The sequence below is a fragment of the Cyanistes caeruleus genome, chromosome 4, assembly GCF_971803275.1.
Source record: "Cyanistes caeruleus chromosome 4, bCyaCae1.hap1.1, whole genome shotgun sequence".
Taxonomy (NCBI): Eukaryota; Metazoa; Chordata; class Aves; order Passeriformes; family Paridae; genus Cyanistes; species Cyanistes caeruleus.
In genome coordinates, this window is record NC_141704.1 from 1714899 (window position 1) to 1732601 (window position 17703).

At 45.2% G+C, this 17703-nt stretch overlaps 2 protein-coding genes across 44 annotated transcripts in view; one reads left to right on the forward strand and one right to left on the reverse strand.

Annotated features, from left to right (window-relative positions):
- FBH1 (F-box DNA helicase 1) overlaps nucleotides 1-1262 on the reverse strand; it is a 29563-nt gene extending 28301 nt beyond the window's left edge. The window contains exon 1 of one of the 5 annotated variants that reach the window (XR_015286017.1): nucleotides 1118-1218. The gene's annotated coding sequence lies outside the window, so the exon portion shown is untranslated. Of the gene's footprint in view, nucleotides 1-1112 lie in introns of all 5 variants that reach the window. The other 4 variants (XR_015286018.1, XM_086886328.1, XM_086886329.1 and 1 more) reach the window with 4 other exon arrangements.
- Nucleotides 1244-17544, forward strand: ANKRD16 (ankyrin repeat domain 16). Of its 39 annotated transcripts, none has more exons than XR_015286024.1 (12): nucleotides 1267-1312; nucleotides 2661-2775; nucleotides 2878-2980; nucleotides 3096-3226; nucleotides 3299-3655; nucleotides 4661-4881; nucleotides 9007-9049; nucleotides 9772-9880; nucleotides 10684-10845; nucleotides 13688-13766; nucleotides 15262-15470; nucleotides 16824-17544. XR_015286024.1 is itself a non-coding variant. In XM_086886349.1 (12 exons), coding segments are annotated over exons 5-12 (1122 nt in total). In that variant the 5' UTR covers nucleotides 1267-1312; nucleotides 2661-2775; nucleotides 2878-2980; nucleotides 3096-3226; nucleotides 3299-3323; the 3' UTR covers nucleotides 16825-17544. The 39 variants fall into 39 exon arrangements, 29 of the variants coding, with proteins under 29 accessions (XP_086742480.1, XP_086742481.1, XP_086742487.1 ...); XR_015286032.1 differs by having other exon boundaries at nucleotides 15267-15470; XM_086886349.1 differs by having other exon boundaries at nucleotides 15296-15470.
- The last annotated feature ends 159 nt before the right edge of the window (nucleotides 17545-17703 follow it).

The following is a 17703-nucleotide window of genomic DNA, read 5'->3' on the forward strand; positions in this document are numbered from 1 at the left end:
ATCCGATTTTCCAGGAGTTCTCCAGGAATTCTCCAGGAATTCTCCAGGAAATTTCACCCCTTTGCTGTTTAGGAGCGACACAAAATTATTCTGGGAATTATTCCCATAAAATTATCCAACTTTCCTTGGAATAGGCACAAACTCCTCTCCTCTAGCCAGAAAAAAAATGTAATTTTTTCCCCTCCAAAAAACGCTCAAGAAAGAATTTTTGGGATATTTTTAGGAAAGTTTTGGGATATTTTTAGGAAATTTTTGGGAAAGGATCCAAAAGCGGCAGGAATTGCTGTTTCTGCCAGGATCAGCAGTTTTATTTCTGTTTCCTTTAATTTATTTCTATTTTAAAATTTTGCTGTAGCCACAAAAAAAACCCGTTCCGTTTTGGATTGGATCCTCACAGGGCAGAATCCAAGGATCAGCCGGGTTATTCCTTGGGATAATTCTTGGATTTAATGATTTTAGGGATTTTTTTTCCCCCCCAACCTGAACGATTTTATGGATACGCTGCTTCTTCTGCTTCCTTTAATTAATTTATTTTTATTTTAAAAGTTTGCAGCGGCTCGATTTCATCAAAATACGGAAAACGAGGCAAATAAAAGGAAAATAAAAACCCAAAAACCCAAGAAAATCCCGTGGATTTTGGGAATGCGGAGGCTTTGGCAGCGCTGAGGGAATGGCTGGATTCGATCACCAATTTATTTCGAAAGGATCCGAGGACGGGGAAAGGAAAACTCCACAGGGACGAGAAATATTTGGGAAAAAGTTGTTCCAAATTTTCCCTCAGAAGGTTCTTTCCAAACGCCTTAAACCCCCTTATTCCCAATCCCGCAATTCCAAGGATTCCCCCATTCCCAAGGCTCCCCTCACGCCAGAGGAGCCGCCGCTCCCAAGGTCCCCTCCATGCCCCGCAGTGCCCAAAGCCCCTTGAACATCAATCCCCCGCCATTACCGAGGATCCCCCTCAGTGCCAATCCCAATTCCAAGGATTCCCTCATTCCCCAGAGCCTCCACATTCCCAAAAAAACCCCATTTCCAAGGAAAACCCTTCCCGCCCCCCCCCCCCGCGGTGCACCAAGAATGGTCGCGCCCTCTCCCCCCCCCCCCCCCAACCTCACCTCACCCGCTCCCACCGCTCCAGGCCACGCGAGCACCGCTGGCCCCGCCCCCTCCCCGCCGACCAATCAGAGGCCGGAGCCGCGCCCGGCGCTGTCCAATGGCGTTGCACATCCGGGTTGGGCGGGGTTTATTTACACCGCTCCTCGTGATGACGTAATGTTCTCCGCGCGTGACGTCACGAGGTCTCCGCAGCGCGCGGGTGGGTTGGAAAAACTGGGAATTTTCCCGCGGGAATTCTGAGGTCTGGGATGAGCTGAGGAGGGAATGCGGGGGTGGGGAAGGGGAAGGGAATCCCCGGACTGCGGGAACGGCCCTATCCCAGAAGCCCCGAAGGAAACGGGAGTTTCTGATTTTTTCCTGAGGGAAAAGGAAATTTCTGGTTTTTTCCTGAGGTAAAAGGGAATTTCTGGGTTTTTCCTGAGGGAAAAGGGAATATCCCGTTCGTTTGGGAGGGAAAAGGGAATTACTGCTTTTCCTGGAGGAGGGATTGGTGTCTGACTTTCCGCAGGGAAAGAAAAGAATTCATTTTCCAGAGTTAAAAGGGATTTTCAGATTTTCCTGCGTGAAAAGGAAAATTTATGGATTTCCAGCTGGTTTCTGACTTTCATAAGAGGAATAGGAATTTTTGAGCTTTCCCGGAGAGAATGGGAATTTTACTCCAGAGGGAGAGGTTGGTTTCTAATTTTCCTGAAGGAAAACAGAAATTCCTGTTTTTCCTGAGGGAGAAACCGATTCCTGGTTTTCCATGTGAAAAAGCAAAACTGTTTTTCCTGATGGAATGGCTAATTCCATGTTTTTCTGAGGAAAAAGGAAGTTCCTGGTTTTCCTAAAGGAAGAAGTAATTTCAGGTTTTCTGGGGGAAGGGGTAAGATCCTGGTTTTCCTGAGTAAGAAGAAATTGTCCATTTTTTCCTGAGGAGAGAAGGAGTTTCAGGATTTGCTAAGGGAGACTCTGGTTTCTGTTTTTCCTAAGGAAAGAAGGAATTTCTTTTTGCCTAAAAGAGAGGCCACTTTCCTGAGGGAAACGTTGATTTCTGGTTTTCCAGAGGGAAAACTGAATTTCTTCCAGAGGGAACATTTGGTTCCTGAGCTTCCCAATGGAAAAAGAAGCTTCTGGTTTTCCTGAGGGAAAAGGGAAATTCTGTTTTTCCTAAAGGAAAGATCAGATCCTAAAGAAAAGGAAATTCTATTTTCTGAAGGGAGAGACTAGAGCCTAATGTTCTCAAGGAAAAATGGAATTTTTGCTTTTTCTGAGGCGTTGCTGCTTCTCAAATTCCAGAGGGAGACAAAAATTCCTGGTTTTTGGAGAGGCCAGGCCCAGGTTTTCTGAAGGGAAATTTTTCATTATACTGAGGGAGAATGAAATTCCTGCTCATCATGAGGGAGAGGGTGGTTTGTGGATTTCCTGAGGGAAAAATTCCCATTTTTCAGGAGGCAGACACCAGGCTCTGCTTTTTCTGAGGGGAAACCTCATTCCTTCTTATCCCACCCCTCAGACCAACCAGGATATCCCACAAAATCATGATTTTTTGACCTTTTTTCCTTCAGGCCTCACTCTATGGCGGAGCAGGAGAGGCTGCGGTGTCTCCTGAGGCTGGTCCAGGAGGGAAACCTGGGATTTCCTGAGGGAAAAATTCCCACATTTCTGGATGCAAACACCAGGGTCTGCTTCTCCTGAGGGGAAACCTCATTCCTTCTTATCCCACCCCTCAGATCAAGCAGGATATCCCGTAAAATCCCGATTTTTTTGCCTTTTTCCCCTCAGGCCTGACTCCATGGTGGAGCGGGAGAGGCTACGGTGTCTCCTGAGGCTGGTCCAGAAAGGAAACCTGGGATTTCCTGAGAGAAAAATTCCCATTTTTCTGGAGGTAGACATCAGGGTCTGCTTCTTCTGAGGGGAAACCTCATTCCTGCTTATCCCAAGCCCCCAAACCAAGCAGGATATCCTGCAAAATCCCAATTTTTTGGCCTCTTTCCCCTCAGGCCTGGCTCCATGGTGGAGCAGGAGAGGCTGTGGTGGCTCCTGAGGCTGGTCCAGGAGGGAAACCTGGGATTTCATGAGGGAAAAATTCCCACATTTCTGGATGCAAACACCAGTGTCTGCTTCTCCTGGGGTAAAACCTCATTCCTGCTTATCCCAAGCTCCCAAACCAAGCAGGATATCCCGTAAAATGCCGATTTTTTAGCCTTTTTCCCCTCAGGCCCGGCTCCATGGCGGAGCAGGAGAGGATGCGACGCCTCCTGAGGCTGGTCCAGGAGGGAAACCTGGATCTCCTACGGGATGAGCTGAGGCTGGATGAGATTCCAGAGGCTCTCAGCTGGCGCTGGGGACGTTTGGGAGACTCCCTGCTGCACCACGCGGCTCGGTCGGGGCACCGGGATGTGCTGGAATTCCTGATCCAGGAGATTGGGATGGACCCGGAGGTGGCCAACGGGGACTACAAGAGACCCATCCATGAGGCTGCTTCCATGGGACACCAGGAATGCGTGTCCTTCCTCCTGGAGAGAGGGGCCAGCGTGGACTGCTTGAAAAAGGGGGACTGGTAGGTGCTGGGATTTGGGATTGGGATGGGGGAAGGTGGGAATGTGGCTGCTGGAGGTGGTGTTTGGGATCGTGGAATGGATGGGAAAGTGCTTCAGGATCATCCAGTGCCACCTGGGACACCTTCTCCTATCCCAGGCTGCTCCAAGCCTGGCCTTGGACATTCAGGGATCCAGGGGCTGCTCTGGGAATTCCAGCCCAGCCAGGAATTCCTTCCCCAGATCCCATCCATCCCTGCCCTCTGGCAGTGGAAGCCATTCCCTGTGTCCTGTCCCTCCAGGCCTTGTCCCCAGTCCCTCTCCAGCTCTCCTGGAGCCCCTCCAGGCCCTGGAATGTGCTGGAAGCTCTCCCTGAATCTTTCCCTTCTCCAGGGGAGCATTCCCAGCTCTCCCAGCCTGGCTCCAGCCCTGGAGCAGCTCCGTGGATTCCTCTGGATTTGCTCCATCAGCTCCAGCTCCTTCTGTTGGGATCCCAGAGCTGGATTCCATGTGGGATCACCTGAGTGGAGCAGAAGGGCAGAATTCCCTTCCCCTGCTGCCCATGCTTGGATCCAGTTGGATTTTTGGGAGAAATTCCAGCCCTATCCCTGCTTTCCCCCACTTTTCTCCTAAAAATTGTAAATTCCTGCTCCTCTCTTCCCTTAGGGATGGAGATCTCTGGAAAAAGGAAGCAAGGATTCTCCCCAGCTCCCAGATGAAAGCCTGGGAAGCTCCTTTGGAGCCACAAATCCAAAGGCTGCATTCCAGAGCTGGGAATTGAGATTCCATGAGCCTGGATTAAAACCAGGGAGCTCTGCACTTCCTAAGGCATATCCAAACCTTTGGAAAAAGTCTCATTTGCCTTAAAAACACAGAATGCTCCGAGGGACTGCACGGAAAAGGAGCTCAAGTATTCCCAACCTGGAAAACCAGTGCTGTAAAACCTCCTGGATCCTCAGGCAAAGCACCTGAATCTAGGTGGGGATTTCTCATCCCAGGTTAATTTATTCCCATGGATTTTCTTCCAGGACTCCCCTGATGATGGCTTGCACCAGGAAAAACTTGAAAGTGATCAAAACTCTGGTGGAGCACGGAGCCAATCCCTTGTTGAGGAATAAGGATGGCTGGAATTGCTTCCACATTGCCAGCAGGGAAGGGCATCCCGAGGTTCTCCGGTTCCTGCTGGATGTGTTCCCAAACTGCTGGAACACGGAGAGCACCACGGGGAGAACTCCTCTGCACACAGCAGGTATGGATTCACCTCCCAGGAAATCTGGGAGAGCAGGAAAGGGATGTGCTTCCAGCTTATTTTGGAGAAAGAAAAAAAAATCAGGGAGAAGGGATCCATGCTGAGATCTTCTGCTGGTTTTGGGATCGAGTTCATCTCTGCCTGGCACAGGTGGAGCTCCCTTCACTTGGAATATGGATCTGATTTTCCTTCCTGGTGTGGAAACTGCTCCTGGAAAACCTCCCCAGCTCCAAGCACATCCTGGTGTTTTCAATCCCTGAAAGCAGCAGAGCTGCTGAGAGGAACCTCAGAGGATTTTGGGGAGGTTTAGGTTGGATATTGGGAAAATTCCTTCATGGAAAGGCTTGTGAGCATTGGAATGAGCTGCTCAGGGCAGGGCTGGAGTCCCCATTCCCGGAGGGATTTCAGATCCGTGTGGATGTGGCACGGTGGCAGTGCTGGGAACAGTTTGAGCACTTTTCCAACCAAAATCACTCCACGATTCCAAGAATAAACTCCAAATTTGGGAGTCCCCTTGCTCTCATCCCACAGTGTGAGAATTCCAGAGGGACCTTCCTGCAAAGGGGAGGGACAATCCCTGCTGGGAATACCCAGGAGCTGTCCTTGGAGCCCACCACATCCCATTCCCTTTTCCTTGCTTTGAAGGGATATTTCGAGGGAGTGGGCAGCTTTAGGAATCCCTAAAGGCATCCTCAGGATTGTTGGCAAGCAGGAGGGCTCAGACCACATCCAGAGTGGGAATTGGGCTGCGTATCCCAGGTCTCAGCAGGAGAGATGAGCCCTGGCTACCCAAATTCCTTTCCGAAAGAATTTAATGGGGATTGACTCCCTGGAAAAACCTGAGGTGTTGGGAGGAGCCCCTGCTGGGCTGTCATTCCCGTGGCTTTTCCAGTCACTCTTGGCTCATCAGCTGTGACAATTCCAGCCCTTGGGCACCACTGAGTCCTTGTGCTTGACCTGGGAATGAAAAAAAACAGGGAGTGAGTTGTTTTTGGGATCAGAGCGGGTTGCCTGAAGCGGCTGATCCCAATTTTTCCAGTGCTCTCCCATCCCTGCCTTATTCCAGGTGGTGTTTCCATGGAATTGGCAGCTCCTCTCCCAGCAGGAGGGGGATGTTGGGCTGGGATCTGGGACTTGAGGGGGACAATTGGACATTCCAGGGTCAGGGTGAGCTCTGGGATTATCCAAATTTGGATTTGAACCAAAGTCTTCTCCCTGCCTTTGGATATGGGAATAAATTGGGATCCAGAGCTGGACTCCATGTGGGATCACCTGAGTGGAACCAAGGGGCAGAATTCCTTCAGAATTCCCTTCCCCTTCTGCCCACGCTGTGGATCCAGTTGGATTTTTGGGAGAAATTCCAGCCTTATCCCTGCTTCCTTCCCTTTTCTCCTAAAAATTGTAAATTCCTGTTATGCTCTTCCTTTAGGGATAGAAACTTCTGGAAAAAGAAATACTTCTTTGGCAAAGCCACTCATCCACAATTTGGGTGGATTTCTGGAATTTCCTCATCCAGCCAGACCCTGGGAATGGGGAAGGGATGGAATGATGGAATTGGGGAATTAACCCCCCTCACTGCCCCTGGTTCAGTTTGATCCCAAACTGCTCCTCCCTGGTATCCCCACGCTTTTCCCAGTGGATATTCCCAGTTCCCGAGGCAGGAGGGGCTGTGGGGGGAATCCTGTCAGGACAAACTGCCTTTTCCATGGATTTTCCATGGATTTTCCATGGATTTCCATCCCAGAGCTGTGGCTGTAACCCCTGAGCAGGCCAGCTGCCTTTCTGGATTGCAGACGGGTCGTTTTCTCCCTCTTGCAATAATTTTTTATATTAATTTTCTAAATATTTTTTTATTATATTTATTTTATTATATTTATGAGGGGTCATTTTCTCCCTCCTGCAATTATTTAGATATTAATTTTTATTATTTTTTATTATATTTATTATTTATTACAATAATAAATAATTATTATTTATTTATTTTAATATATTTATTTATTTATAGATAATAAATAAATTATATTTATTTATTATATTTATATAATATATAATAATATTATATTTATTTAAAATTAATCTAAATTATTAGATTTATTTTTATTATATTTATATTTTTGTATTTATTACATTTATATTTATTAAATTTATATTTTTGGATATTTATTTTATATGTATTATATTTATTTTATTATATTTGAGGGGTTGTTTTCTCTCTCCTGCAATTATTTCTTATATTAATTTTTTTATTATTTTTTATTATATTTATTATATTTATTTTATTATATTTATGAGGGGTAGTTTTCTCCCACCTGCAATTATTTTGATATTAATTTTTAATATTACTTTTATTATATTTATATTTATTACATTTATATTTACTATATTTATACTTACTATGTTTATATTTATTATTTTTATATTTATTATATTTATTTTATATATATTATATTTATTTTATTAAATTCGAGGGGTCATTTTCTCCCACCTGCAATTATTTTGATATTAATTTTTAATATTATATTTATTATATTTCTTATATTTATATATATTTTTATATATTATATTATTATATTTGAGGGGTTGTTTTCTTCCTCCTGAAATTATTTTGATATTAATTTTTAATATTATTTTTATTCTATTTATTGTATTTCTATATATGTATTTCTATATATTATATTTATATTTATTATATTTATGAGGTGTCATTTTCTCCCTCCTGTAATTATTTTTATATTAATTTTTTGTATTATTTTCATTATTTTATATTTATTATTTTATATTTGTTATTTTATATTTATTGTATTTATTTGTATATGTTTATTTTATTACATTTGAGAGGTCGTTTTCTCCCTCCTGCAACTATTTTTTATATTAATTTTTATATTATTTATTATATTTGCTATATTTATACTTATTATATTTGAGGGGTCATTTTCTCCCTCCTGCAATTATTTTTATATTAATTTTTTGTATTATTTGTATTATTTTATATTTACTATTTTATATTTATTATTTTATATTTGTTATTTTATATTTATTGTATTTATTTATATATATTATGTTTATTTTATTACATTTGAGAGGTCGTTTTCTCCCTCCTGCAACTATTATATTAATTTTTATATTATTTATTATATTTATATTTGTTATATTTATGAGGGGTCATTTTCTCCCTCCTGCAATTATTTTTATATTATTTTTTTATATTATTTACTTTATTATATTTATTATATTAATAAGGATTGATTCCTTCAGCTTTGTTGCCTCTTCAATCCCAAGGGAAGAAAGCTGGGAATTAGAGGAAGTGGATCCCAGCTTTCCCATGCCTCTCTTCCTGATAAAAAACGGAATTGTGCTGCTTGGAGGGATTTTTCTTCCCCATAATTTGTGTTTTCCATCAGCTCAGAACGGTCAAAGAGCCAAAATCTGGGAATTCCTCACTGGGATTCCAGCTGGAAGCTGTTCCTGGGAACACACATTTCCCAGGATCCCTTTTTCCATCACCTGATGGAGCAGCTCCAGCCTTGCTTTGATATTTTGGGTTTTTTTTTCCTCTTGAATATATTCCATTTGTTTTGCAAAATAACCTGCAAGGGGGGAAGAAAAAAAAAAATTAGCAAAAATCTGGATCAAAGCTTTGATCCAGTGAAAATGTTTAAAAAACCTGGAAAAACCAGGAATATTTCAGTGCCTCAGGTCCAAATCCTCCCCCTCTGTTGTTGTTTTCCCTCTGAGACGAGCTGGGAGTGGCTGAGGAGGGCTGGGAATATTATCCAGCATTTCCTTTGTCTTCCTCTGGCTTCTCCCACATCCCAACTCGGGAATGAACAAATAACTGGGAGAATCCCTTTTTGTTCCAGCTGAATCCTGTGGCAGATTCAATCCAGGCAGTTTCCATTCCACACCTTTTCCCTGCTTTACCTCCCATTTCCCGGTGGGATCAGAGGAAAGGAAACCTTTTTTTTATTTTAATCCCACCCAAAAACTGATGGGATTAAAAACCCCTTGAATCCCGAGCTCCTTCCCTCATCCCAAAAGGATCAACACCCCGAGCTGTAGGAACACAAAACCCCAAAACACAATCAATCCATGTTTTTCTTGGGTTTTTTTCCCATCTTTTCCCAGCGATGCACGGCTGTTCCCAGGTCGTGGAGTTGCTCCTGGAGCGGTAAGCAGGCTCATTCCAGCTTTTCCAGCTTTTCCTCCCATTCCCTGCCAGCATTTGGACACAAAGGATGCTTGTGCTGCTCCTGCCCTGCCCCTCCATCCCGAGGCTGGCTTTTCCAGGTTTTTCCCAGCTGGGAAAGAGACAAGGATTCCCTGGGGATGGGCTCCCTCTTGGTTATGACACAAATCCCAGTTATGTAACTTTCTTTTCCCTGCTGATTCATTCCCAAAGGGATTCCTGGCAGCTTCCCTAAGCTGGGTTTATCCTTTTCTGGCTCCTGGGGAAATTTCTGGGAAGTGGCTTTAAAGCAGCTCTGTTCCCTTCCTAAATTCCCAGAGCAGCTTTTCCTGGGAATTGCAGCTCATCTCAGCCCAGCATGAAGAACTCTGTGATCTTTAATTCAGTTTTAATTCAGTTTTCCCTCGTTTTCACTGGAATGAGACTGGTGGGCTCTTGATTTTGCACATCATTCCATGAGGATCTGGTTATTCCCTGCTTCCAGGCCCTCTGCTCAGGGAAAAAGAGAATTACAAACGAGCTGAACCAGATCCCTGATCCCAAAAAAAACCAACCCATTCCCCATACCTTAAAACCCACCAAGCCATGGGATGTGGATGAGCTTTATATATTCCATTTCCAATCCCAGCTGCTGAGAGTCTCCTTCCATGAGGATTTTGGAGCTTCCAGCAGCTGTATCCTGGTTTTTCCTCCTGGATTCCCAGGTGCCAGTACCAGCCTGACAGCAGGGACAGCTGTGGGGTCACTCCTTTCATGGACGCTCTCCAGAACGGACACGTCGGCATCGCCCGGCTGCTCCTGGAAAAACACCAGGTGAGTGCCACAATTCCTCACCGCCTTTCCCAGGATCCACGTCCTCATCCTCACTGGGGAAGCCAATTCCCAAATTGGAAAGAAAGGAATTGTGGTTAAAAAAAAAAAAAAAAAATGTAATTTCCCTCCTGGAGATGGGAAGGGTTTGGTTGAGTGAGGTCAGTGGGAATCATGGAATGGTTTGGGTTGGAAAGAGCTTAAAAATCATCTCATTCCATCCCTTCCTTCCATGGGCAGGGACAGCTCCCACCATCCCAGGTGGCTCCAGGCTCCATCCAGCCTGGCCTTGGGCACTTCCAGGGATCCAGGGACAGCCACAGCTTTTGTGGGATGGTGACAGCAGGAGGGGTCAGGACATTCCCAGCGCTCCAGGGGCAGCTGTGTTAGAGCTCTTGGAATGCCAGAGGCCGTGGAGAAGGTGGAAATGTCCATCCATGAGTTATCCAGAGCTCCTCCCTCTCTCCTGGCAGCTCCTGTGGTCTCTCCCAAAAATCCCTGATTTCCTCCAGGGAATGCCATTGGAGCGTGCTGGAGGAACCAGAGCGCTGCAATCAATAATTTATTGATGATTGATTGATTGATTCCTGGATGATCCCAGCCGGTTTGGGCTCCCTCATGGCTGATCTCCCAGAGCTGTTGGGAAGCTTGCCGTGGTTTTCCCCTCACATTCCAGGCACTGAGGGTGGGAGACCTTGGAAACCTCCTGGAAGTTTCCAGATGGCACCGGTACCTCCAGAGGGTGGTGATACCATTTGGGATGAGCCCCCTTTGTGTGTTATTCCCATGATATTCCTGAATTCCAGGCCTGTCCCACAGCTGTGGATGCCCTGGGTGCTCAGGCCCTGCACAGAGCAGCTGTGACAGCCCAGGATGGATCCATCCAGTTCCTGGTGTCCGAGCTGGGCGTGGATGTCAACGGGAGAGCGACGTCCCTGCAGCTGCCAGCCCTGCACTACGCTGCCAAGGTTTGTCCCTGCTCCCAAATTCCCCTGGAAAAGCTTGTGCCACCTCAGCCAGGCTGGATCAGGTGTTTGCCACCATGGGTTTGTATTCCTGGCTCATCCTCTGCTCCTCCTGACAGTTCCCTGTTTTCTGGGAAGCAGGGAGAGGGGAGATCCCACCTGGAGCAACAGATCCCAGCCCTGGGAGCAACATCAGGAGGATCTGGAGAGTCCAGAGGAGTGCACGGAGCTGCTCCAGCTCTGGAGCCAGGCTGGGAGAGTTGGGAATGTTCTCCTGGAGAAGGGAAGGATCCAGGGAGAGCTTCCAGCACATTCCAGGGCCTGGAGGGGCTCCAGGAGAGCTGGAGACTGACTGGGGACAAGGCCTGGAGGGACAGGACACAGGGAATGGCTTCCACTGCCAGAGGGCAGGGATGGATGGGATCTGGGGAAGGAATTCCTGGCTGGGCTGGAATTCCCAGAGCAGCTGTGGCTGCTCCGGATCCCTGGAATGTCCAAGGCCAGCTTGGAGCAGCCTGGGATGGTGTGAGGTGTCCCTGCCATGGCAGGGGTGGCACTGGGTGGGTTCTGAGGTCCTTCCCACCCCAGGAATTCCATGTTTGTTTCGTGAATTCCAGCTGCCAGCTGGGGAGGGACAGGAGATGTGGCAAAGGAGAGCTGGGAAGGCAGGGGAAGCTCCTGGGATTTTATCTGTGTCCTTCACACTGGAGTTGTTTTGAATTCCAGAGACACTGGAGCTTTCTCCTCCTCCCAGCCCATGTGGGAAGCAGAGCTGTGGGTCCTGCAACATTCCCTGGGAATGCAGAGCAGATCCCAAAACTTCCCAGCTGACCAGGATCCCTCCTGGGATCTGGGATCTGTTAAATCCAGATCTCTGAGCCTTGTGGTGGGAATAAATCCCCATCCCAGTGCCCTGCTCCTACAGAACCTGGGAATGCAGAGCAGATCCCAAAACTTCCCAGCTGAACAGGATCCCTCCTGGCATCTGGGATCTGTCCCTGTTCAGATCCAGGAATGTTAAACCCAGATTTTAACATCCCTCTGAACCTTGTGGTGGGAATAAAACCTCATCCCAGTGTCCTGCTCCTACAAAACCTGGGAATTGCAGAGCAGTTCCCAAAACTTCCCAGCTGGCCAGGATCATGCCTGGGATCTGGGATCTGTCCCTGCTCCAATCCAGGAATATTAAGCCCTGGATTTTAACATCCCTTTGAGCTTTGTAGTGGGAATAAATCTCCATCCCAGTGTCCTGCTCCTACAAAACCTGGGAATGCAGAGCAGATCCCAAAACTTCCCAGCTGACCAGGATCCCTCCTGGGATCTGGGATCTGTTAAATCCAGATCTCTGAGCCTTGTGGTGGGAATAAATCCCCATCCCAGTGCCCTGCTCCTACAAAACCATCCATGCCATTCCCTGGGAATGCTGGCTCCATCCAGCCGTGCCCGCTCCCACAAAGGAGCCCTTTCTCCCGTTTTCCCGGCCTCCTGCTCCCAGGATCCACATCCAAAGCCCTTCTGGTTGCCAAGGGTACGTGGAACAGCTCTGGGGGGAATATAATGTGCCTTGGAGCAAATCCAGCAAATCCTGGGATTTGGGAATGATTGGATGGGATTCTCTCCCTTCCCCGGTGTCACTTTGTATTTACAGCAGCATTTGTTTGTGGTTTTATCTCCCTGTTTTTCTTATTTTGCATTTCTAGACACAGGAAAATCAAATTATTTTTTTTTAATTTGCTGCCAGGGCTGTGACAGCTACAGCAATTCCTGGCTTTGCCATGGAATTGGATTTTCAGAGAAATGGGAGCCTCGGGAGCAGGGAAGATGCTGTGGAATCCTATGGGAATAGGGGGAAAAAAAGAGTGGGTGGGAAGGGGGATAAAAATAAGAGCTTTCCATTCCCAGGCCTCAGGACAAAGACTTAATTCATGGCCCTGAGGATGGAATTCCAAAATCAGGCGTGTTATTTAGGGAGAAAGGATTTATTTCTGGAAAAGCCTCTGCAGGGAGCTGGGGGCTGGGCTGGGTTTTCCCCTGTGGAATTTGAAATTCCTGGCAAAGGAAGGAGGGAGGACACTGTGGATCCCTGGGTTTTCTCCCAGGGAAGAAGAGGAATTCCTGGAGGAATTCTTTGGGAAATTCCAGTGCCTGAGGGAGGCAGATGAGCAACGGCCCAGATCAGCAACAGGTTCTGCTCCTTGGGTTGGAATAACCCTGGAAAAATCAACTCCAGATCCTCTGGGAATCCTGGAGGGGTTTGAAACTCAGAGTTGGAGAGAGCTCCAGGGCTGGAGCCAGGCTGGGAGAGCTGGGAATGTTCCCCTGGAGAAGGGAAGGATCCAGGGAGAGCTTCCAGCACATTCCAGGGCCTGGAGGGGCTCTGGGAGAGCTGGAATTTGGGAAAGGCCTGGAGGGGCAGGACACAGGGAATGGTTCCCGATTGGAAAAGGGGAATTGGGGTGGGATTTGGGAAGGAATTCCTGGCTGGGCTGGAATTCCCAGAGCAGCTGTGGCTGCCCCAAATCCCTGGAATGTCCAAGGCCAGCTTGGAGCAGTCTGGGATAAGGAAGGTGTCCCTGTTGTTGGAATTTGATGATCTTTAAGGATTTTTTCCAACCCAAACCATTCTGGGATTTTTAGGAAGGTGCCTGGTGGGACCTTTCTGGCCAATTCCTGTGGGATCACAGCAGCTGGAGCAATTCCTGCCTCATGGATCTGATCTTCAGCTGACCTTGATTTCCATCTGCTCCAAGATCCTCTGGATCCCCCAGACCTGAGCAGGACAAAGCAATTCCAGGTCGGGGATGGATCCGAGCGCAGAGCTGATCCCAAATCCCACCTTCTGCAGGAAGGACATGGACAAACCATCCAGACCCTGCTGTCCCTCGGTGCTGATATCCAGGCTAAGGATGGGAAGGGCCGTTCTGGTGAGAATTCCAAGCCGTTTTTCCAAGCTTTATGTGACACCTGGAGCTTCCACGGGCACATCCCAGCCTCTGCATGCAGGGGAGATGCCAAATCCATGGGTACATTTGCTCTGGGAGCAACACCATGGATCCATCCCAGGGTTTTTTGGGCATTTTGCATTCCCTGGCTTTCAATTTACCGGAATTTCTGCTGGAGCTTTTCCCTGGGAGACACAAATTGGGAATTCCCTGCTTATTTTTCACCTGAGGAGCTCCAATGCCGCCTCCTCCCACTGAAATTTCTCTGGAATGATCCTGTTGGAAGCAGGTTGGATGGACAAACACATGGATCGAGCTCTCCAAACTCAATTCCTCAGCAAATCAGCCTGGAAATGGCTGATGAGCAAATAATACCAGGGAGCTGGCACGGAAATAGAGTTGCTATAGCGATGCCGGAGAGTCGGCATTCCCAGTGGGAAAAGCTCAGGCAAGCTCTTGCATCAGCATCTCCCAAAAAAAAACCCCCAAAAAATTAAAAATTTGGGGAAAAAAACGGACAAATGGTTTCAGCCATTTGGGGAATTGCCCAGCCCTGGGGTTTGGTGGAAGGTTTTAGCGGAGCTACCTCGCCCTCCGCCTCCTCCGGGATTAAATCCGAGCTCTGCTGAGCTCATCCAGCCCTGGGATGTTTTTTCCTGTTGCTCCTCCTTGGCTGGGTTTGGGTCACTGCGTCCTTGGGAAGCTTCTCATCCACAGCAGGATTATCCAGAGGGATCAGGAACCCTCGTCTGGATTACAGGGAGATTTTTTTTTTAACAGTGAGGGTGGGGAAGAGCTGGGTTGGAATTCCCAGAACAGCCATGGCTGCCCCTGGATCCCGGGAATGGCCAAGGAAGGGTTGGAGCAGCCTGGGATGGTGGGATTGGAATGGGATGGGATTGAAGGTCCCTGGATCCCATCCCAAAGCATTCTGGGGTTCTGGGATTTGGGAGGCTCCGAATCCATGCCGAGGGATTTTTCTGGGAAATGGGGATGGGAAAGAGAGGGAAAGGGAAGGGAGAGCCTTGGTGGCTTCCTGAGATTGCAAGGGAAGGCCCCGGGTCCATCAGTTCCTTGGAGAGGAGATGGATCCAATGTCAGGCTCTGGAGCCAGGCTGGGAGAGCTGGGAATGTTCTCCTGGAGAAGGGAAGGATCCAGGGAGAGCTTCCAGCACATTCCAGGGCCTGGAGGGGCTCCGGGAGAGCTGGAATTTGGGAAAGGCCTGGAGGGGCAGGAGCCAGGGAATGGCTCCAGATTGGAAAAAGGGAATTGGGGTGGGATTTGGGAAGGAATTCTGGGACAGTGGAAGCTCCCTGTCCGTGGCAGCAGGATGGAAGCTCACACTCGATGATCCCAAAATTAATTCCACAACTTTATCCCAACCCAAACCGCTCCACCATTCCACACCGGGAAAAAACCACCATTTCCTCCCCCTCCACCCCTTTCCTTCCATGGGAATCCCGGATTTTATCCCAGAGCAGGATGAGCCCAGCTGGTTGTGTCCCCCCAGCCCTGCACGCGGCCGGCGCCGGGCAGCGCGCCGAGGCCGCCGGCGTCCTGCTGCGAGCCGGGCTCCGCGACGCTCCGGATAACTCGGGAATGCTGGCACGGCAGCTGGCCAGGAAGCCAGAGATCATCCGGGTTTTCCAGGGAATGCAAGAGGAAAGCCGCTCCTTCTCCACGTGGTACGTTGGTTATCCCTTCCCTCAGGGAAATACTGATTCAAATGTTGGGATTTTTACCCGGAATCGAGCGGAGGAGCCGAGCTGGACTGGGAAGTGGATTTAGGAGAAATGTTTGAAATAGGATTATTTCCAAAGGTCATGGAGGGAATGGGGCTGGGCTCCTCCTTGGGACAGGTTTTCCAAAAAAGTTGTGGCTGTTCCATCCTTGGAAGTGTCGAAGGCCGGATTGGAGCAACCTGGGAGAGTGGGAGGTGTTCCCTTGGTTTGGAATTAAATCATCTTTAGGTCCTTTCCCACCTCAATGATTCCATGTTTTTATCACATTCATGCCTCTGATAAAAATAATTTTATTATTTATAATGATAAATTGTAGAATTTATAGTAAGTTATATATTTTTTATTATATAGTATATTATATATATAAAACATGTATAATATATATAAATAGCATATATATTATAATATATTATATATTGTATTAATACATATTATATTATGTATTATATTTTACATATTATATATCATATTATATTTTATGTTATATAATATTTTATTTATTAAATAATATATAATGTTATATTATAGATATTCTATTATATATATTTTATTATATATTGTACTATATTTATTATATATTATATTATATGTATGATTATATATTATATTTATTGTATATTATAATAAATATATAAAATTATATATAGTAATTTATAATCAGTATAATAATTTATAATTAAAATAGAAGAAAATAGAAGAAAAAATAGAAAATAGAAGAATTGTACAAATTATAATAATTTTTATAATTTATATGTAATATTCTGTATAATATTATATAGAATATATAATATAGATAATAATTATAGTAAATTATAAATTATATAAATTATATAAATTATATAAATTATATAAATGATAAATAGACATTATATAATGATATAGACATGATATAAATTATATAAACTATTTTAAAATAATTTTGTTTATGTATAATAATGATTATATATAATTATATATTTTATATAATATATAATTATGTATTTTCTAGAATTAATTATTTACTAATTAATTATTAATTAGTACATTTACTTTTAAAGTAAATTATTTGTAATTATTATTTAATTTATATTTATTTAATATATATTTACTAAATATTTAGTAAGTTATTAGTAATTTATTTTTTTATAATTATAGAATAATTACATATTTTATAGAATTGATTGTATATTATAATATATAAATAAATTTATATTTTTATTTATTTATTATAAATTTTAATATAAATTTATTTTTACATTTTAATATAAATTTATTTATAAATTTTAATATAAATTTATTTTCTTCTTTCATTTTCAGATTCCAGGGCTGAGCTTCTCCTCTTCCCATGCAGCTCCATGAAACAGAACCATCCAAGGAAATCTCCACTTCTCGGGATCCTCACAGCTTTTCCTGGGAATTTCCACAAAAAATCCACCTGGATCATTGATTTTCCAGCTCTTCATGGACCTGGTCTCCCCTAATCTCTGAAATTCCTGGAATTTTGAGGCTCTTGAAGCTGCACCAACCTTTTCAATCCTTTTTGTATCCCAGAGCTGATCCCAAAATCTGCGGGAATCTGTGGTGGGACCTCAGCCCTGGGAGGACATCGGGAATCTTTGGATCAGACTGAAATAAGGAGCTGTTTTATTCCAGATTGGAATGCTGGGCAATTCCCAGAACCCATGAACATTAAATCCCAAAAAATCTGCTCTTGGAAACCTGGAATTCGCAACAAGGTAAGAGCAGCTGCAGCTGTTGGGATTGGGCAGCTGGAATGATAAATTCCATAAAAAAAATGATGTGTCCTCGTCTGTTTGTAATGCCAGGACTTAAAAACTGATGGAATTCTGCTTTTTTGGGATGGCAGAGGTTAAAAATCAGGAAGGGAATGAGTTAAATGAGAAATTCTCACTCAAACTCCCAGGAATTGTGGTGGGAGTTGGATCAGCCCCTGGGTTGGCGAGGAAATTGTTTTATTCCTCTAAAATAAATTTAAATAAATACATTCAAATAAATAAATAAATTTAAATAAAATAAATTTATGGATCCTTCCATAAATCCAGCTCTTTCCTACAGCTGGAAATGCAAGGGGCTGCTTCATTCCTATTTATTTCTAATTTCATGGAATAGCTGTGCCCTCCCAATATCCCTAAAATTTTTTATCCATAAAAACCGGGATTGCCGACGAGCCTGTGAA